Below are 22,241 nucleotides of genomic sequence, written 5' to 3' on the forward strand. Positions count from 1 at the left end.
GTTACTAGGAGAAGATGACTGCGCTCCCTCGTGTTACTAGGAGAAGATGACTGCGCTCCCTCGTGTTACTAGGAGAAGATGACTGCGCTCCCCCGTGTTACTAGGAGAAGATGACTGCGCTCCCTCGTGTTACTAGGAGAAGATGACAGCGCTCCCTCGTGTTACTAGGAGAAGATGACTACGCTCCCTCGTGTTACTAGGAGAAGATGACTACGCTCCCTCGTGTTACTAGGAGAAGATGACTACGCTCCCTCATGTTACTAGGAGAAGATGACTACGCTCCCTCGTGTTACTAGGAGAAGATGACTGAGCTCCCTCGTGTTACTAGGAGAAGATGACTGCGCTCCCTCGTGTTACTAGGAGAAGATGACTGCGCTCCCTCGTGTTACTAGGAGAAGATGACTGCGCTCCCTCGTGTTACTAGGAGAAGATGACTGCGCTACCTCGTGTTACTAGGAGAAGATGACAGCGCTCCCTCGTGTTACTAGGACAAGATGACTGTACTTCTTCCATTGACTAGGACAAGAGGACTGTGCTCTTTCCACTGACTAGGACAAGAGGACTGTGCTCTTTCCACTGACTAGGATAAGAGGACTGTGCTCCCTCATATTACTAGGAGAAGATGACTGATGATGAAGTGGAGATGTCACTTTGGAGCCGATGGATGTTGGGGCAGGACAGCACCGCTGGGGATGATGCAGGTCAGGTCCCTAGCGGCTCCATGCACTGAGGGACAGGGCTCGATCGTATATGAGTGGAGTGTATGCTGTGGCCCTGGTGCTGCTAACCCTGGGGGTAATGCCAGCATTGATTTGACCAAGGAACTGGACCGAGATATCTGTGCCCCGCGTTGTCCCCACCCCCATATACTGGACATGGCGCCCCATTCACCAAAAACAAGTCCTGAAAATACTCAAAGGGCTAAACATCCAAGCTAATAACTGCAGGCTGTGGGGTCATCCCCAACTACAGGCCATGTGATGTCTACACACACATCCTGGTGTCATTTATACAATAACACTCATATACAGTAATATAAAGGCAGGGGGGCCAAACCCATTTTCACAGGGGGCCAAGTCAGCCTTGTGATTGCCGTAAAGGGGCCGACTGTCATTTTATTAATGTATAAATGTATATATTTGAGCTGTTCAGTAGTTGCCTTTAAACAGTGTTATTAATACAATCAGATCTTTGATGGTTAAATAACCATAACCTGAGACGCCGACATGGCTTGTATGTGCCCCACAACAACAAGTAATCACAGTGCCCCCCAAGGCAACAATCACAGTGCCCCCCAAGGCAACAATCACAGTGCCCCCCAAGGCAACAATCACAGTGCCCCCCAAGGCAACAATCACAGTGCCCCCCAAGGCAACAATCACAGTGTCCCCCAGGGCAACAATCACAGTGCCCCCCAGGGCAACAATCACAGTGCCCACCAGGGCAACAATCACAGTGCCCCCCAGGGCAACAATCACAGTGCCCCCAAGGCAACATCCACAGTGCCCCCAACAGCCACAGTGCTCCCACAGTACCTCCAGCACCTACAGTGCTCCCCCAGTGCCCCCAGCAGCCACAATGTTCCCACAGTGCCCCAGCAGCCACAATGTTCCCACAGTGCCCCAGCAGCCACAATGTTCCCACAGTGCCCCAGCAGCCACAATGTTCCCACAGTGCCCCAGCAGCCACAATGTTCCCACAGTGCCCCAGCAGCCACAATGTTCCCACAGTGCCCCAGCAGCCACAATGTTCCCACAGTGCCCCAGCAGCCACAATGTTCCCACAGTGCCCCAGCAGCCACAATGTTCCCACAGTGCCCCAGCAGCCACAATGTTCCCACAGTGCCCCAGCAGCCACAATGTTCCCACAGTGCCCCAGCAGCCACAGTGCTTCCACAGTGCCCCCAGCAGCCACAATGTTCCCACAGTGCCCCCTGCAGTCACAATGTTCCCACAGTGCCCCCAGCAGTCACAATGTTCCCACAGTGCCCCCAGCAGTCACAATGTTCCCACAGTGCTCCCCCAGTGCCCCAGGAGCCACAGTGCTTCCACAGTGTCCCCCAAACAGATACAATGCTCCCCCAATTCCCCCATTAGCCACTGTGCTCCCCTAGTGCTCCCAGTGCTTCTTGTCCTCTCCCACTCTTGTAGAAAAAAAACTATTTACTTACCTTTTCTCGCTTCCCCGAAGCAGCAGCTGTCCTCTTCTTTGCTCCAGTGTGCACTCCATGCGCCAGCTCTGAAGCCAGCATACGTTATGATGTCATTACATTATGTGTGCTAGCTTCAGAGACGGCGTGTACAGCAGGAGCACACTGGAGCAAAGAAGAAGACGGCTGCAGCTTAGGTGGAGCGAGGAAAGGTAAGTATTGGAGTTGGCCCGCGCTTGTGCTGCGCTCCCAACGAATGCGGCATAGGGACTGGGAAAGAAGAGCCAGGCTGGACAACATAAGGCTGCCCAATGTACACGGCTATCACTTACCACTGATCCACCTAGGATCAGGATTGTGGATACTGAAGTCTCGACTGAAAAGGTCATCCAGGGTCAGGATCTTCTCTGGAGAATTTGTCATTTCATCTGCAAAAGAACAAAAATATTCATATTTATTATTATATTAGAACCGACTAGGTCAGAACCTCAGCTGGACAGAACCAAATAGGTCAGAACCTGCCTGGGACACAAGCGACAAGGTCAGAACATTGCAGCCAATCAAGGTGCTTACAGCTACCAACCACAGGCACGTCCTCTGAAGGCATGCCTGTGATTGATCGGGCTGGACATGTGACGCTGCAACATCATGGGGCTTATTTACTAAGGGTCCCACGGCCGCATTTCCGTCGGGATCACGCCACTGGGACAGGTATTTAGCAGGCGATTGTGTCGCACGTGATCGGATTTGGCGCAATTGCGACGGTTTTCATGCGACACAAATTGGGGGCGGGTGGTCGGATGATCCGACGGATTTGGACAAACCGCGGGATTTAACTTAAAAATTGTGTCGCAAGAACTCCGACAGACCTGAGCGGGAAAGCGACACATGCAGGAAATCGGGCGCACAATCTTATTGAATCCCGGCACAGAGCGTTATACAAGGACAATGCACTTTCGGTAACTCCTCCGGACCGGATAAGTAAATGTGCCCCCATATGTCCAGACACACAAGAGACAGAGTGTGTACTGGTAGGCCCCAACAGGCCTCACAAAGTTGAGACATTGGTTAATTACATGGCAGACAGTGAATCAACTTCCATGGGATTATCTTTGTCGCACTCATCCTCAGTTGTGCAGAGTCCTCCTCACCAGCTATCAAAGTAGCAAAACCATTTCAGCCACAAGTCGAGGAGCAGTGCATGCTGTATGAAGACTCTCCTAGCTGGGAATCCATGGCCCATGGCTCATCCACATGCCCTTGCCCCAGGAGCAGAGATAGAATTCCAAGATTTCCTCTTCGTCGGACCACCACGCTCGCTCCATAGGCCAGCGGTGACTGCGGCAGTAACTGCCCCTAAACCCGCCCACAAACACGTCTTCTCATGAATACACTGGACAGCTTTGAGAGTGGTCCGGCCGAGGTTTCCGGTAACGCTATCACTCTAACACTGCGGCATTTGCTTTAGCACTAGGAGCTGTTTACTTTGGTAACATCTCCTATCGCCAAATTTTTTGGCGATAGGGGATGAGCTCCTCATGTATGACCAGGCACCTGCAGAGTAAACATGAACTCCAGTGGCCGAAACACCAAAAAAAAAGCATAAGCTTTGATCCTGAATAGAAATATTTTTCAAAAACTGGCCTTTGAAAGGCTCCCATTCAGGCTGGTGGAGACTGACAGCTCTAAATATCCCGGCCGCCACTACTTTTCTGTTTTTGACAATCTGCATTACCAGAATTTTAGCTGCAGATACGACGACGTCACTATCCTCGCGCTGGACACCAGATACGACGACGTCACTATCCTCGCGCTGAACACCAGATACCACGACGTCACTATCCTCACGCTGAACACCAGATACGACGACGTCACTATCCTCGCGCTGAACACCAGATACCACGACGTCACTATCCTCACGCTGAACACCAGATACCACGACGTCACTATCCTCGCGCTGAACACCAGATACCACGACGTCACTATCCTCGCGCTGGACACCAGATACCACGACGTCACTATCCTCGTGCTGAACACCAGATACCACGACGTGATTATCCACGTGCTGGACACCAGATCTGACAGAATCACTGAAACATCTTTTGTTTCTCTTATTTCTCCTCCTGCTTGCTGCAGAGGACATCTCTCCTAACCCAGGCCCACCTTCTGCTTATTTTAATACTTCACACAGATTCAGTGTATCCCCACTCTTCTCCTCCCTCCATAACCCCTTTTAAACGTCCCAGCTCTGTCTGCAATAAACTAGAATCTGTTCATGACCTCTTTCTTTCCTTTGCTTTGATAACTGAAACATGGATCCAGCAGGATGACTCTGCCTCCCTCACTGCTTTGTCTTATGGCGGCTTTCACTTTTCACACTGCTCCAGATCTAAGAATAGGCAGGAGGAGGGGTAGGCATACTACTAACGCCACGTTGGACTTTTCAGGTCATTCTTTCTGTACCCTCTTTCTTTTTCCCATCTTCACATCCCTCAGACTTTTCCGCCCATTCTCTCTTAGTATGGCTGTAGTTTACCGTCCTACCGGCTCACCCAGTTACTTGACCACTTTGCCTCTTGGCTCTATCACTTTCTATCCTGTGACATTCCAACCATCATCATGGGCGACTTCAACATCCCTGTTAACACTCCCCTTTCCCCTCCTGCCTCTCCGCTCTTAGCACTAACTACTTCTCTAGGTCTTTCAGAATTTTCTGATTCCCCCACTGATAATGAAGGAAACATCATAGACTTGGTCTTCTCCCGACTTTCTTCAATATCTAATTTTACCAATTCTTCCTTTCCGCTTTCAGACCATAACGTCCTTTCTTTTACTTTCAATAATCCTTCACCTTCTCAGAATCCTTCTGCTCTTCGCTCAAACCCATGTGTCACTGATACTCACCAACTCACAGAAACCTTACAGTCTGCACTGTCCCCCATCTCCTCTCTCACCTGTCCAAACCTGGCTACTAACCACTATAATCATACGTTTAGAAGTGCCCTAGATGAGATGCCACCATTTTCTATTAACAATTTTCAACACAGACGCAGGCAAACTTGACACACAAAGCTTATTTCCTTCGGCAGTGCTCCAGGAGTGCCGAACATCTGTGGAAAAAATGGCGCACATCTACGGACTTTCTGCACTTCAAATTTATACTCAAAACCTGTAACTCTGCCCTTCACTTACTAAACAGGTCTATTAATCTAATATCCTCTCTCTATAACAACCCCAAAAGGGTTTTTGATGCTCTTCACTCCTTACTAACACCAAAGGTGCAGCCACCTGTCACAGACCTTGGGGCTGAAGATCTGGCCACCTACTTTAAGGATAAAATTGATTGTATTCGCCAGGAAATAATTGCTCAATCCACTCAGTCCATTAATCCTGCGGTATCTGTTCGCACTCTTCCGATGAGCCAGTTACAACGGAAAAAGTGTCCAGGCTCCTTTCCTCTGCTCGCCCCACTACCTGCATCAGTGACCCCATCCCCTCACATCTCGTACACGTCACGTCTTGTCTCTCCCCAGCAGTCACTTCTCGCCTCACTAAAGTCTTCAACCTCTTCTTTTAAGCATGCGGTTGTTACCCCATAGCTAAACAAACCTTCCCTGGACCCATCCAATGCTACTAACTACAGACCAGATTCTAACCTCCCTTTCATCTCCAAACTCCTGGAACGCCTGGTCTATTCGTGACTAACCCGCCATCTCTCAGCTAACTCCCTCCTCGATCCCCTACAATCTGGTTTCCGCCCTATGTATTCCACTGAAACTGCTCTTTCTAAAGTCTCCAATGATCTCCTCACTGCAAAATCCAAAGGTGACTATTCTCTCCTCATTCTTCTGGATCTCTCCGCAGCGTTCGATACTGTGGACCACCAGCTCCTCCTCAGGATGCTTCACTCCATTGGCCTAAAGGACACTGCACTCTCTTGGTTTTCTTCCTTATCTCTCTGACCGCACTTCCAGTGTCTCCTTTTCTGGATCTTTCTCTTCTCATCTTCCTCTCAGTGTCGGGGTTCCTCAGGGCTCAGTCCAGGGTCCTCTTCTCTTCTCTCTCTATACTGCTCCCGTTGGACAAACCATCAGCAGATTTGGTTTCCAGCATTATCTGTATGCTAAAAGATACCCATCTATGTACCTCTGGACGTAACATCAGCCCGGCCTTACTCCAGAACACCAGTGACTGTCTCTCTACTGTCTCTAACATCATGTGCTCTCTCTTCTTGAAACCCAATGTTTCCAAAACTGAACTTCTTATCTTTCAAACATCTACTAACTTACCCAACCCCGACCTCTCCATCTCGGTCTGTGGGATCTCTATAGCACTGGGACACAAGCCGCTGTCTTGGGGTTGTGCTGGACCCTGACCTCTCCTTTATACTGTATATTCAATCTCTTGCTTGGTCTTGTCGCCTGCATCTCAAAAACCTCTCCTGAACCTGCCCATTTATTACAATTGAAAGTTCTAAAATGCTAATTGATGGCCCAATATAAATAAAGATTATTAATTATTATTATAATTGTCGTTCTGATTCACTCTCCACTAGACTCCTGCAACTCCTTAATAATCATCTTCCAATCACTAAACTCTCTCCTCTACAAGCTATTCATAATGCAGCCAGTCATTGCCTTCAGCCCAAAAGCGACACAGATGCTTCCACTTTGTGCCAGTCACAGCTATGTTTGCCCATCCCCTTCAAATACATTTTAAAATAATAACCCTCATTGACAAATATCTCCACAAAGCTGCACCTTCCTACCTCTTCTCTCATCTCAGTCTATACCCCCAACACGTGCTCTTCCATCTGCCAGTGATATAAGATTAATCTCTACCTTAACCTCTCATGCACGTCTCCAGGACTTCTCCTGAGCTGCACCAATTCTCTGGAATGACCTTCCTCAGACTAATACGCAAACTTTTAATGTCTCAAACATGCTCATAAAACCCATCTCTTTAGGCAGATTTATCACACACGGTAACTGAATGAAATGTCATCTCTCTCTCTAGTAATCCATCCTGCGTCCTCCTCCCATCTGTTATCCGGCAAACACCAGATACCAAGCTCCAGGCTTCTCTGTAGTCACTTTCACCTTGAACTCTGTATATAATATGCAGCTAATGGCTGGTTCTAGCAGCAGAGTTTTTACTTATCAAAGGATTTTATACTGTTCCCTTATAAGGAATGACTGGGTCATTATACAAGCTCTTATACCTCTTGTGTCACCCCCTCATCCTCATAGACTGTAAGCTCTTGTGTCACCCCCTCATCCTCATAGACTGTAAGCTCTTGTGTCACCCCCTTCATCCTCATAGACTGTAAGCTCTTGTGTCACCCCCTTCATCCTCAATGACTGTAAGCTCTTGTGTCACCCCCTCATCCTCATAAACTGTAAGCTCTTGTGTCATCCCCTCATCCTCATAGACTGTAAGCTCTTGTATCACCCCCTCATCCTCATAGACTGTAAGCTCTTGTGTCAACCCCTCATCCACATAGACTGAAAGCTCTTGTGTCACCTCCTCATCCTCATAGACTGTAAGCTCTTGTGTCCCCCCTCATCCTCATAGACTGTAAGCTCTTGTGTCACCCCCTCATCCTCATAGACTGTAAGCTCTTGTGTCACCCCCTCATCCTCATAGACTGTAAGCTCTTGTGTCACCCCCTCATCCTCATAGACTGTAAGCTCTTGTGTCACCCCCTCATCCTCATAGACTGTAAGCTCTTGTATCACCCCCTCATCGTCATAGACTGTAAGCTCTTGTGTCACCCCCTCATCCTCATAGACTGTAAGCTCTTGTGTCACCTCCTCATAGACTGTAAGCTCTTGTGTCACCCCCTCATCCTCATAGACTGTAAGCTCTTGTGTCACCTCCTCATAGACTGTAAGCTCGTGTCCCCCCCGCATCCTCATAGACTGTAAGCTCTTGTGTCACCCCCTCATCCTCATAGACTGTAAGCTCTTGTGTCACCCCCTCATCCTCATAGACTGTAAGCTCTTGTTTCCCCCCTTCATCCACATAGACTGTAAGCTGTTGTGTCACCCCCTCATCCTCATAGACTGTAAGCTCTTGGGTACAGGGCCCTTGCTGCTATGTGCAGAGATTAATCCATGAATGATTTATAACTTTATTTCTACAGCCTTGCAATAGAGCATATGGACATTATCTGACCAGTGCCCCCCAAACCCTGGAGGAGCCTGCGGCCACTATCTGGCACGGGATCATTAGGCTTGGGGTCTTTCTCAGGAATACCAGGCTGCTTATACAATGCAGAGGCCTACGCTATTGGGGGAATCTCTGTTTATCTCTGCACAAAACTGACTTGTGGGTTTATTTTTCAGAGCAAAAAAAATAATTGGGAAAAATTATTCAGAAATATATTTTAGCAATCCTACAAATATTCAAGTGACTGCAGCCTGAATCATCGTAAAAACTCCAGCACCAAAATCCAACACCATGGACTCATCGAGGCATAAAGCAGGGTAATAACCCCCACACTGGTAGGTAATGGGGGCAGGGTAGTTACCCCCTACATCGGTGGGTAATGGGGAGGAGGGGGGTGATAGCTCTGTAATGGGGGAGGGAAATAACCCTCCTTACTGGTAATGGGAGCAGGGTAATAAACCCAGTATCATACAAGTCACCATCCTGTACCAAGAAACTCACGTAATTGTGGGAGGGGGGTATCACCTATAAAGGGGTGGAGGATTCCATATATTCCTGCCCCCGAATGGATAACAATCCCACAATCCTCCTCCTGTGACCAGGTTATATTCCCCAACACCAAATAATATTCCCCTCGACCATCAGCGAGGACGGGAGGAGGGGGCTGAGCCGCAAGGCAGAAGATGGCCGAGTCCTTCACAAGTGCCTCTGCTCGGGGCCTCTTGTGGGTCGTGTTCTACCACTGACCATATTGTCACGTATATGGTCACAACAGAGTGCGGCACGTACCTGGAGTCAGGAGGATGACGGACATGGTGATCAGGGAGCAGACCACCAGGATGACCAGCAGAGCGATAGCGATGCCCTTCCAGTTCCTCTGCGGGGGGCTGCTATTTCCTATTTCCTAAACAGAAAGCAGATATGGAAGTGTTAATGGACCCCAGAGCAGAATCAGGAAGATAGGGGGGAGTCCGCGAGAGTAAAGAAGACACGAGGTTATATGGAGGGTAGATGGAGACACGAGGTGAGGGCACAATCTATATGGAGGGTAGATGGAGACACAGGGGGAGGTCACAATCTATATGGAGGTAGATGGAGACATCAGGTGAGGACACAATCTATATGGAGGGTAGATGGAGACACGAGGTGAGGGCACAATCTATATGGAGGGTAGATGGAGACATGAGGTGAGGACACAATCTATATGGAGGGTAGATGGAGACACGAGGTGAGGACACAATCTATATGGAGGGTAGATGGAGACACGAGGTGAGGACACAATCTATATGGAGGGTAGATGGAGACACGAGGTGAGGACACAATCTATATGGAGGGTAGATGGAGACACGAGGTGAGGACACAATCTATATGGAGGGTAGATGGAGACACGAGGTGAGGACACAATCTATATGGAGGGTAGATGGAGACACGAGGTGAGGACACAATCTATATGGAGGGTAGATGGAGACACGAGGTGAGGACACAATCTATATGGAGGGTAGATGGAGACACGAGGTGAGGCCACAATCTATATGGAGGGTAGATGGAGACACGAGGTGAGGTCATACTCTATATGGAGGGTAGATGGAGACACGAGGTGAGGCCACAATCTATATGGAGGGTAGATGGAGACACGAGGTGAGGACACAATCTATATGGAGGGTAGATGGAGACGCGAGGTGAGGACACAATCTATATGGAGGGTAGATGGAGACACGAGGTGAGGACACAATCTATATGGAGGGTAGATGGAGACACGAGGTGAGGACACAATCTATATGGAGGGTAGATGGAGACACGAGGTGAGGACACAATCTATATGGAGGGTAGATGGAGACACGAGGTGAGGACACAATCTATATGGAGGGTAGATGGAGACACGAGGTGAGGACACAATCTATATGGAGGGTAGATGGAGACACGAGGTGAGGACACAATCTATATGGAGGGTAGATGGAGACACAAGGTGAGGTCACAATCTATATGGAGGGTAGATGGAGACACGAGGTGAGGTCACAATCTATATGGAGGGTAGATGGAGACACGAGGTGAGGACACAATCTATATGGAGGGTAGATGGAGACACGAGGTGAGGTCACAATCTATATGGAGGGTAGATGGAGACACGAGGTGAGGACACAATCTATATGGAGGGTAGATGGACACATGAGGTGAGGACACAATCTATATGGAGAGTAGATGGAGACACGAGGTGAGGACACAATCTATATGGAGGGTAGATGGAGACACGAGGTGAGGACACAATCTATATGGAGGGTAGATGGAGACACGGGGTGAGGACACAATCTATATGGAGGGTAGATGGAGACACGAGGTGGGGACACAATCTATATGGAGGGTAGATGGAGACACGAGGTGAGGACACAATCTATATGGAGGGTAGATGGAGACACGAGGTGAGGACACAATCTATATGGGCGATGGGGTTTGATGAAGACACAGGGGGAGGTCGCAATCTATAAAACAGCCTTTGAAGCTACAGCACTGCATCATTTTGCATAATTATAAAAGTTGATTTTAGAAAGAAGGAGGCCATGGGTAACAAATATAAGAAGATTCCCACAGTGTCTATAACATGATATATCAGGATGGATTCTGATTTTCTTTAAAAAAGTCGGTTTAGTACATTAAAAGGACACCTGTCATCAGGTCTGTGTCACTAGTCCTGTCCTGTTACCTGTCGTGGAAGCTCACAAGGATCCATCCCAGCCTTTATCTAATCCATACATTAATCTTGTCTTTATTATGTAAATGAAGCTGGGAATAGGGAGTGATGTCACCTGTGTCACCCCTCCCCCTGCTCATGTCTGGGTGTAATATATAGTAAAGGCGATACCTTTCTGATGGTGAGTATATTTGATGGTGGAGCTTTGGAGAATACTAGTTCTCTTCATCAGACATGATGTTATGCATGAAACAGAAAATTCACAGCATTTTATACACCCACGAGTGATCATTAAAGGATATTAAAAAAAGAAAAAAAACTTTACCACAGCAGATTGATAAATACAGGGACATCTTATTTATGAGAGGACGTCACTAAACAGACTAAAAACCTGTGAGGCGGGAGAAGAGAGCCCTGGCTCTTATCTGCTAGTGGCCTCCAGGTCAGAGGTCGGGGGTCATGAAGCTGCATGAATGTTAAGGCCACTTTGTAAGGTGTGGAGTCTCTCCATTAATTTATACTCGGATTCTTTCCTTTCCCTCTGTGTCTTAAAATGTCCCATTAAAATCTTAATCTGCAAATCTTCCATAGTGTGGTCCTCTCTGGAGAAAGGTGCAGCCACTGGGAGATCTTTCCTTTCATATTTGATATCAGATTGGTGCGAGTTCATGCAGTGATGGAGTCTCTGGCCTGTTTCCCCAACATAAAAGGCCTGTGGTTGGACACTGTGCACACATAATAAGGTAGACCACATGTAATGTATAGTAAAGCATTGCTAGTGCAAGAGACACAGACATCAGCTAGTGTATAGGAGTATCTCATACACACACAGGCTGCAGGGGGCGCCAGCACTAGGAGTGTCACATCATTGTACAGGCTGTCAGTCATGTGTATAGGAGTATCTCATACACACAGGCTGCAGGGGGCGCCAGCACTAGGAGTGGCACATCATTGTACAGGCTGTCAGTCATGTGTATAGGAGTATCTCATACACACAGGCTTCAGGGGGCGCCAGCACTAGGAGTGTCACATCATTGTACAGGCTGTCAGTTATGTGTATAGGAGTATCTCATACACATAGGCTGCAGGGGGCGCCAGCACTAGGAGTGTCACATCATTGTACAGGCTGTCAGTCATGTGTATAGGAGTATCTCATACACACACAGGCTGCAGGGGGCACCAGCACTAGGAGTGTCACATCATTATACAGGCTGTCAGTTATGTGTATAGGAGTATCTCATACACACACAGGCTACAGGAGGCGCCAGCACTACAGTCATGGTCAAAAGTTTTGAGAATGATACAAATGTTAATTTTTACAAAAAGTCTACTGCATCAGGTTTTATAATGGTAATTTGCATATACTCCAGAATGTTATACAGAGTGATCAGCTTAACAGCAATGAATTGCAAAGTCAATATTTGCCTAGAAAATGAACTTTTTCCCCCAAAACACATTTCAAATTCATTGCAGGCGCCTTAAAGGAGCCGCTAACATGGTGTCAGTGATGTCTCCAGTAACACAGGTGCGGGTGCTGATGAGGACAGGGCTGGAGATCAATCTGTCATGATTAAGTAAAAATCACACCACTGGACACTATAAAAGGAGGCTGGAGCTTGGCATCATTGTATCTCTTCTGTTAACCATGGTTATCTCTACAGAAACACATGCAGTCATCATTGCACTGCACAAAACTGGCCTAACAGGGAAGAGTATCGCAGCTGGAAAGATTGCACCTCAGTCACCAATCTATCGCATCATCAAGGAATTCCAGGAGAGAGGCTCCATTGTTACCAAAAAGGCTCCAGGGGCCCAAGAAGGACCAGCAAGGGCCAGGACCGTCTCCTACAAGTGTCTCAGCTTGGGGATGGGGCTCCCAGCAGTGCAGAGCTTGCTCAGGAATGGCAGCAGGCAGGTGTGAGGCATCTGCACGCACTGTGAGACTGCGGAGACTCTTGGAGCAAGGCCTGGTGTCCAGGAGGGCAGCAAAGAAGCCACTTCTTTGCTGTATAGGGGTATCTCATACACACACAGGCTGCAGGGGGCTCCAGCACCAGGAGTGTCACACCATTATACAGGCTGCCAGTCAAGAACTAGGGTTGTGGCTCGTTGGACCCATCCCAGGTCGTTTGCATACAGCTTTAGGACCCAATAATTTCCAGGCCTGTAGAGGGACAATGTCAGGGCAATACATTCTAATGGCAGTTTACGAAAATATATTTAGATTTAAGGTTTATGTCCCTGTTCCCTTTAAATAAATCTCTGCTATTATCAATAGCGGGGGTGTCACTGGGGGATACATGAGCCTCAATACTTCTGTCAAAGGGATGAATGTGATTTTAGTACAGTGTAATGTATTTACAGCTTAATAATTATTACACGATATTATCAGTACAATTAACCCTTTCAGAGCAACCAGAAAGCCGAACAATGACATGAGGTAGCACAAGGGCCCCACACCCCTCCTACAGTAGCCAACAGTCACGTCGCCCCCTCCCCCCTCACCCCCACACTAGCCAAAAGCCTCAACTGCAGCTCCCCCATGGGCCAGAGTCAGAATCTAAACAGAAAATCCAGAAAATTAAATTATATGATTTTTAAATAATAAATTACCATTCTAGTGCACAAAATAAATATTTGATATCATAGAAAAACAGAAGGTAATATTTGGTACGAAAACAAATTACTGAGGTCACACACTTCCGGTATTTCTTGTAGTTTGCACTGCATTGATTTTGGCCCAGTCCTCCATACAGATCTCCTCCAGATCAAGATTTCAAGACTGTCACCGGGCAGCATTGGCCCAGATTCATCAAAATTAGTGCGGGGGGTGGGGCCCGTTCTGTGCTGCGCAGGTGGTTGGGGGCGCGTGCTGTGCTGCGCGGGTGGGTGGGGCGCCTGCTGTGCTGCGCGGGTGGGGCGCCTGCTGTGCTGCGCGGGTGAGTGGGGCGCCTGCTGTGCTGCACGGGTGGGTGGGGCGCCTGCTGTGCTGCGTGGGTGGAGCTCCTGCTGTGCTGCGCAGGTGGTTGGGGGCGCGTGCTGTGCTGCGCGGGTGGGGCGCCTGCTGTGCTGCGCGGGTGGGGCGCCTGCTGTGCTGCGCGGGTGGGGCGCCTGCTGTGCTGCGCGGGTGAGTGGGGCGCCTGCTGTGCTGCACGGGTGGGTGGGGCGCCTGCTGTGCTGCGTGGGTGGAGCTCCTGCTGTGCTGCGCGGGTGTGTGGGCGCCTGCTGTGCCGTGCGGGTGGGTGGGGCGCCTGCTGTGCTGCACAGGTGGGTGGGGCGCCTGCTGTGCTGCTTAGAAAGTGTCACCTTTTTTTTTGGAGCACTGCTGCGGAATTGAGCACAGTCAGTAATAAATTTGGCGCACGGTCAGACTGAGCAGTAACAGCCGCTTTAGGTCTTGTCGAACACAGAGCAGCCGCGACACAAAACTGGTGCAGACCCTTAAATAAATGTGGGACGTAGAGTTTATCTCCCTGATAAGGTTTCTGATGGAGTTCAGGTCTGGAGACTGGCTCGACCACTTCAGGACATTAAAGGGAACCTGTCATCAGCAATTGGCCTAATAAACCACTACCAGAATCAACTTTGAAGCAAGAAGTAAATTGGTTGTATAAAGTCAAGGAGGCGGGGAGTTTAACATTGATGTCAACTCTGCACGCCTCCGCCACGGTGACTGACATCATGCATCATGACTTCAGGAGATCTGGTTAGTGATGTCTGGATGCAGGACCATCAATTACAGTGAAGGGGCCTTCTGAGGAAGAGAGAGCTTGACTTGTGTTAAAATCTCCGCCTCCATGACTTTATACAACCAGGTTACATCTCACTTCAAAGTTGATTTTCTGGATGATGCCACCGCACTGGGTCATAAAGGAAACACGATCCTTAAGGTGCCCAGCTGCTTCACATCATCCTGGTAGTGATAGAAGTTAAATCCAAAAAATGACTGGTCCGATTTCTGCCAGGTGTACCACCTATTGTAAGGGGAAAGGGCTTGTAGATAAAGGGTAAAATCTAACTTTTATTCTTAAATTATCTATTCTCTTTATTTATTATACGAACACACAGGAACGATTAAATAAAACAATTACTAAACTTGGAGGCATTCTCCTCCGGCATGGAAATACTGCCCCCTGTCTCTTTTATTCTGGTATTCCCTTCTAGGAGGGAGGAATATAGGAAAGTGGCATATAATGGTCACAATTATGTCCAAGCTGGGATCTTCATAATATGTGGGCTACACCTGACTGATTAAGGAAGGTACCCCTAAACAGGGAGCTGCTGTTATTAGATGCAAAAGGGTTAAAAGTTTGGGTACTATTGCACTTTAATAGGCTGTGGCTTTAAAATGTGTTCTCACCCCTCCCCTGTTAGCTCACAATGTCCTCCCCTCCAACAGAACATAGGGGTTTATATAGCTGATCACTCAATGTTGTCTCCCTCTTTGAAGCGACACTCAAGCTGTTCCCTCCCTCCCTATGTTGTTATTGAGATGTTATGTTTTTTGTAATGTTTTACCTTTGTATTTTATAGGTAATTCGAGTCACAGCAGGAGGAATGATGGAAGACGTGAGATGGTGGTTGCTCGGTTGGCCGACTTACCAGCTGGGAGTCCAGCTGAACATACAGCTTCCAATGCTCAAAAATGTGTCATTCTATCCCAAGTGCCTGATTTTTAGATATTACTGGTTAATATATATTAAAAAAAATAAAGCGGTGACCAAATTTTCCACCCAGCAAGAAGTGTCGTTCATGTTTTGGAAGTTACTTACACGGATAAAGTTTACTGATATTTGTGTTAAAGGTAATTTCTTAAAGTGCCCTTACAGGTGGTTACATAAGGTGTTCTGTTGCCCTCCAGTCTTGTTGCGTCTGGCTCACTTGACTTAAATTCCCTTTAGTGTACATTCACACAGCAGTATGTTTGTCGGGCTGGGCACTATAGAGGAGAAGGGGTGACCCCTACCCTCTCCATAGAGAACAGCGCCACAAGGCCCTCACACACAGGGAAAGACAAAGCATGCTGTATCCTTTCCCCTTTTACGGCGCGGAATGGTGCCACACGTACCGCCCGTACCGGGCCGCCATTTCCATCTATGCCCAAAATTCAATGTTTCCAACCCCCATGCTTCAAGTTTTGGATGGTGTTATCAGGGTTGTACTCATCCTCCAGTGACCGGGTCCTCCTGTGTAGTTCTGGGCTGCAGGTCAGTGACCGGGTCCTCCTGTGTAGTTCTGGGCTGCAGGTCAGTGACCGGGTCCTCCTGTGTAGTTCTGGGCTGCAGGTCAGTGACCGGGTCCTCCTGTGTAGTTCTGGGCTGCAGGTCAGTGACCGGGTCCTCTTGTGTAGTTCTGGGCTATAGGTCAGTGACCGGGTCCTCCTGTGTAGTTCTGGGCTGCAGGTCAGTGACCGGGTCCTCCTGTGTAGTTCTGGGCTGCAGGTCAGTGACCGGGTCCTCCTGTGTAGTTCTGGGCTGCAGGTCAGTGACCGGGTCCTCCTGTGTAGATCTGGGCTACAGGTCAGTGACCGGGTCCTCCTGTGTAGTTCTGGGCTGCAGGTCAGTGACCGGGTCCTCCTGTGTAGTTCTGGGCTGCAGGTCAGTGACCGGGTCCTCCTGTGTAGTTCTGGGCTACAGGTCAGTGACCGGGTCCTCCCGTGTAGTTCTGGGCTACAGGTCAGTGACCGGGTCCTCCCGTGTAGTTCTGGGCTGCAGGTCAGTGACCGGGTCCTCCTGTGTAGTTCTGGGCTGCAGGTCAGTGACCGGGTCCTCCTGTGTAGTTCTGGGCTACAGGTCAGTGACCGGGTCCTCCTGTGTAGTTCTGGGCTACAGGTCAGTGACCGGGTCCTCCTGTGTAGTTCTGGGCTACAGGTCAGTGACCGGGTCCTCCTGTGTAGTTCTGGGCTACAGGTCAGTGACCGGGTCCTCCTGTGTAGTTCTGGGCTGCAGGTCAGTGACCGTGTCCTCCTGTGTAGTTCTGGGCTGCAGGTCAGTGACCGTGTCCTCCTGTGTAGTTCTGGGCTGCAGGTCAGTGACCGTGTCCTCCTGTGTAGTTCTGGGCTGCAGGTCAGTGACCGGGTCCTCCTGTGTAGTTCTGGGCTACAGGTCAGTGACCGGGTCCTCCCGTGTAGTTCTGGGCTGCAGGTCAGTGACCGGGTCCTCCTGTGTAGTTCTGGGCTGCAGGTCAGTGACCGGGTCCTCCTGTGTAGTTCTGGGCTGCAGGTCAGTGACCGGGTCCTCCTGTGTAGTTCTGGGCTGCAGGTCAGTGACCGGGTCCTCCTGTGTAGTTCTGGGCTACAGGTCAGTGACCGGGTCCTCCCGTGTAGTTCTGGGCTGCAGGTCAGTGACCGGGTCCTCCTGTGTAGTTCTGGGCTGCAGGTCAGTGACCGGGTCCTCCTGTGTAGTTCTGGGCTGCAGGTCAGTGACCGGGTCCTCCTGTGTAGTTCTGGGCTGCAGGTCAGTGACCGGGTCCTCCTGTGTAGTTCTGGGCTACAGGTCAGTGACCGGGTCCTCCCGTGTAGTTCTGGGCTGCAGGTCAGTGACCGGGTCCTCCTGTGTAGTTCTGGGCTGCAGGTCAGTGACCGGGTCCTCCTGTGTAGTTCTGGGCTGCAGGTCAGTGACCGGGTCCTCCTGTGTAGTTCTGGGCTGCAGGTCAGTGACCGGGTCCTCCTGTGTAGTTCTGGGCTACAGGTCAGTGACCGGGTCCTCCCGTGTAGTTCTGGGCTGCAGGTCAGTGACCGGGTCCTCCTGTGTAGTTCTGGGCTGCAGGTCAGTGACCGGGTCCTCCTGTGTAGTTCTGGGCTGCAGGTCAGTGACCGGGTCCTCCTGTGTAGTTCTGGGCTGCAGGTCAGTGACCGGGTCCTCCTGTGTAGTTCTGGGCTACAGGTCAGTGACCGGGTCCTCCCGTGTAGTTCTGGGCTGCAGGTCAGTGACCGGGTCCTCCTGTGTAGTTCTGGGCTGCAGGTCAGTGACCGGGTCCTCCTGTGTAGTTCTGGGCTGCAGGTCAGTGACCGGGTCCTCCTGTGTAGTTCTGGGCTGCAGGTCAGTGACCGGGTCCTCCTGTGTAGTTCTGGGCTGCAGGTCAGTGACCGGGTCCTCCTGTGTAGTTCTGGGCTGCAGGTCAGTGACCGGGTCCTCCTGTGTAGTTCTGGGCTTCAGTGAACTTCTAAAATCAACTCAATAAAACCTTCTCCCTTAAAAAAATGTATGGAGTAACTTATCCGACCTACAGCCCCTCAACCATCTGCAAAGCTGAAACACCCCCCAGGGTCCAGGGTAATGTCATTTTATTCTTCTCCAAAATGAAAAGTGATTAGATATCCCTGAAAGATGGTGGACAGGACACAATGTCTGCTCCAACATGGATTAGAAGTTCTGCACCGTAGGCCCCACACTTACTGCCGTTCCCTACTTCCCATGTCTCACCCATTATCCCTGCCGTATATCGATCCATTCCTTACGTTGCCCCAAGACATCGCGTCACACCCCCAGCTATTATAACCGGGTCATAGTCCATAGTGCAGCCACCTACAGACCAGGAAAAGCCCATGAGTCCATCATCCATCAAAGGTCTCTTATGGAGGCAACAAATAATGGGGGAACAACTCAATGACGGGAGGAACCCCCTGCCTTCTCCTATAGAGGGGTTCTAAGACATCCATAGTGCCGCCACTACACAACAATTGGACCAAAATGTAATTTGTAGAGTATTCGGAGAGAACAGGTAGTTCCCTTCTATTGTCTGGTCTAGGTGTATGGGCAAGGGTGTGACCCGCTCCAGCCCCATCACCACTAGGTCAGAAATCCCACTCAGCTGTAAGGGGGCATCAAGCACCATGGCCGGAGAGGCCACCAGACGCTACAAAGGGAGGCCCAAAAACCGGCACAAAGGAGCCTCTATACCCTTAGGAGAAGCATGGGGGGCATGAAGACCACATCAGGACCACAACAGCACAAGGTACCTGACTGTATACAGAGGTGCTGGAACCGGCCCACACCAAAGTCCTTGAGACAGAACACAGAACCCTCTGGCATAATAGCCAGTCTCATCCTCCTCTTATCCACCTTGGTGACCACCGTGGAATACGACCACCAGAATCTCTGGGCAAGAAATTAATGTGGGGTACCACAAGCCAAGGGGCGCATGGAGGCAAGATATAGGAAGAGTGTTGACCCGATGCGCACGGCTGAGAGCTCCAGTACTGACCCGCATCTGTACATCACATATAGATGGACCTTCCTTTCTGCTACCTACAGGTCACAGTATGGACAAGTCTGCAGAGCACCAAACAAGTGCAGAGGGTAGAAGTCCAGAGAGCAGCACGGGTAAGAGGGGCAGTACTGGTGCAGGACCCGGAGGACTGTCAAGGACCACAGCCATCAGCAGCCACAGGAAGTGTCCACCTGCAGGCAGGAGGGTCAGGGGCTGTCCCATGACCTGACACCAGAGGAGTAATACGGGGGGGGGGGGGGGGCCTTCGGATGCAGATAATAGGGGGGTGGAGTGTCTCTGGATGGAGATGCTGGGGGGGATGGAGATGCTGGGGGGGATGGAGATACTGTTGGGGAGGTCTCTAGATGGAGATACGGGGGGGGGGGGGGTCTCTGGATGGAGATACTGGGGGGGGGGTCTCCGGATGGAGATACTGGGGGGGGGGGGGTCTGGATGCAGATAATAGGGGGAGGGCACTGGATGGAGATAGCGGGGAAGGGGGGGGCTCTGTATGCAGATAATGGGGGGGTCTCTATATGGAGATAGCAGGGGGATCTCTTGATGGAGATAATGGGGGGGGGGGGTCCTCTGGATGGAGATGCTGGGGGGGTCTCCGGATGTAGATAATTGGGAGGGGTCTCTGGATGGAGATGCTGGGGGGGTCTCCGAATGTAGATAATTGGGAGGGTTCTCTGGATGGAGATGCTGGGGGGGTCTCCGAATGTAGATAATTGGGAGGGGTCTCTGGATGGAGATGCCGGGGGGGGTCTCCGGATGTAGATAATTGGGAGGGGTCTCTGGATGGAGATGCTGGGGGGGGGGGGTCTCAGGATGTAGATAATTGGGGGGGGTCTCTGGATGGAGATGCTGTGGGGGGTCTCCAGATGTAGATAATGGGGGGGGGGGGTGTCTCTGGATGGAGATACTGGGGGGGGTGTCTCTAGATGGAGATACTGGGGGGGGGGGTCTCTAGATGGAGATACTGGGGGGGGTCTCTAGATGGAGATACTGGGGGGGTCTCTAGATGGAGATACTGGGGGGGTCTCTAGATGGAGATACTGGGGGGGTCTCTAGATGGAGATACTGGGGGGGTCTCTAGATGGAGATACTGGGGGGGTCTCTAGATGGAGATACTGGGGGGGTCTCTAGATGGAGATACTGGGGGGGTCTCTAGATGGAGATACTGGGGGGGTCTCTAGATGGAGATACGGGGGGGGGTCTCTAGATGGAGATACTGTGGGGGGGTCTCTGGATGGAGGTTCTCCGGATGTAGATAATGGGGGGGTCTCTGGATGGAGATGCTGGGTGGTCCTCTCCGGATGTAGATAATGGGGGGGTCTCTGGATGGAGATGCTGGGTGGTCCTCTCCGGATGTAGATAATGGGGGGGTCTCTGGATGGAGATGCTGGGTGGTCCTCTCCGGATGTAGATAATGGGGGGGTCTCTGGATGGAGATGCTGGGTGGTCCTCTCCGGATGGAGATAAATGGGGAGGGGGGTCTCCGGATGGAGATAATGGAGGGTCTCTTGATGGAGATAATGGGGAGGGGGTCCTCCGGATGGAGATTATGGGGAAGGGGTCACCGGATGGAGCCGGTCATACATGCAGTCCATGTACCGCGGCTGAGGAGGTAGTGGGGGCAGGTACCTGCTCCGGGGGGTTGCTGGCCCGGCTCATGCTCGGCTGCTCCTTCATGGCGGTCATTGTGCGGGTGAGGAGAAGCTTCGGGTGTATCCGGGTGTCAGTGTCACATGCCCGGGGGCTCCGGGGGTCTGCAGTCAGGGGTCAATGTGCGGAGCCCGGGGGATAATCTGCAGCATTCTGCAGCACGTCACATCCAAAGATGAGCACCGCCCCTCCCCCAGCCCAGACAGACCCCGCCCCCAGCGTGACGCTGCTCCGCACAGCACAGTATACAGCGGCTACCCCCCTATATACAGCATCTACCCCCCTATGTACAGCGGCTACCCCCCTATATACAGCATCTACCCCCTATGTACAGCGGCTACCCCCCTATATACAGCGGCTACCCCACTATATACAGCGGCTACCCCACTATATACAGCGGCTACCCCCTATATACAGCATCTACCCCACTATATACAGCATCTACCCCCTATATACAGCAGCTCTCACCCCCTATATACAGCAGGTACTCCCTATACACAGCAGCTCCCATCCCTTATATACAGCATTTACCCCTATATACAGCAGCTCCCATCCTTTATATACAGCAGCTACCCCCCTTATATACAGCAGCTACCCTCCTATATACAGCAGCTGCCTCCAAATACTGCAAATACCCCCCTATGTACAGCAGCTACTCCCTGTATACAGCAGCTACCGCCTATATGCAGCATCTTCCCCTATATACAGCAGCTACTCCACTATATCCAGCAACTACTGCGATATACAGCAGCTATCCCCTATATACACCGCAATAACCCCCTATATATACAGCAGCTACCACTAAATACAGCATCTACCCCTTTTATATACAGTAACTACTACTTTTTACAGCAACTACCACTTTATATAGCGTCTACCGCCTATACACAGCAGCTTCTCCCTATATATACACACACCGGCCACTTTATTAGGTACACCATGCTAGTACCGGGTTGGACCCCCTTCTGCCTTCAGAACTGCCTCAATTCTTCGTGGCATAGATACAACAAGGTGCTGGAAGCTCCTCAGAGATTTTGCTCCATATTGACATGATGGCATCACACAGTTGCCGCAGATTTGTCGGCTGCACATCCATGATGCGAATCTCCCGTTCCACCACATCCCAAAGATGCTCTATTGGATTGAGATCTGGTGACTGTGGAGGCCATTTGTGTCCAGTGACCTCATTGTCATGTTCAAGAAACCAGTCTGAGATGATTCCAGCTTTATGACATGGCGCATTATCCTGCTGAAAGTAGCCATCAGATGTTACAGGGTACATTGTGCTCATAAAGGGATGGACATGGGCAGCAACAATACTCAGGTAGGCTGTGGCGTTGTACCAAGGGGCCCAAA

The 22,241-nt window shown here is 50.4% G+C and overlaps 1 protein-coding gene across 1 annotated transcript in view; it reads right to left on the bottom strand.

The window, feature by feature from the left end:
* LOC140075821 (inactive dipeptidyl peptidase 10-like) overlaps positions 1 to 21,092 on the bottom strand; it is a 77,592-nt gene extending 56,500 nt beyond the window's left edge. Inside the window, exons 1-3 of the mRNA XM_072122169.1 lie at positions 20,865 to 21,092; positions 9,110 to 9,224; positions 2,482 to 2,577 (exon numbers count right to left, since the gene is read on the bottom strand). Coding sequence (XP_071978270.1) covers positions 2,482 to 2,577; positions 9,110 to 9,224; positions 20,865 to 20,921 — 268 coding nt within the window. The 5' untranslated portion in view covers positions 20,922 to 21,092. The remainder of the gene's footprint in view (positions 1 to 2,481; positions 2,578 to 9,109; positions 9,225 to 20,864) is intronic.
* Between the last annotated feature and the right edge of the window lie 1,149 nt (positions 21,093 to 22,241).

Source organism: Engystomops pustulosus, chromosome 8 (genome assembly GCF_040894005.1).
Source record: "Engystomops pustulosus chromosome 8, aEngPut4.maternal, whole genome shotgun sequence".
NCBI classification, from domain to species: domain Eukaryota; kingdom Metazoa; phylum Chordata; class Amphibia; order Anura; family Leptodactylidae; genus Engystomops; species Engystomops pustulosus.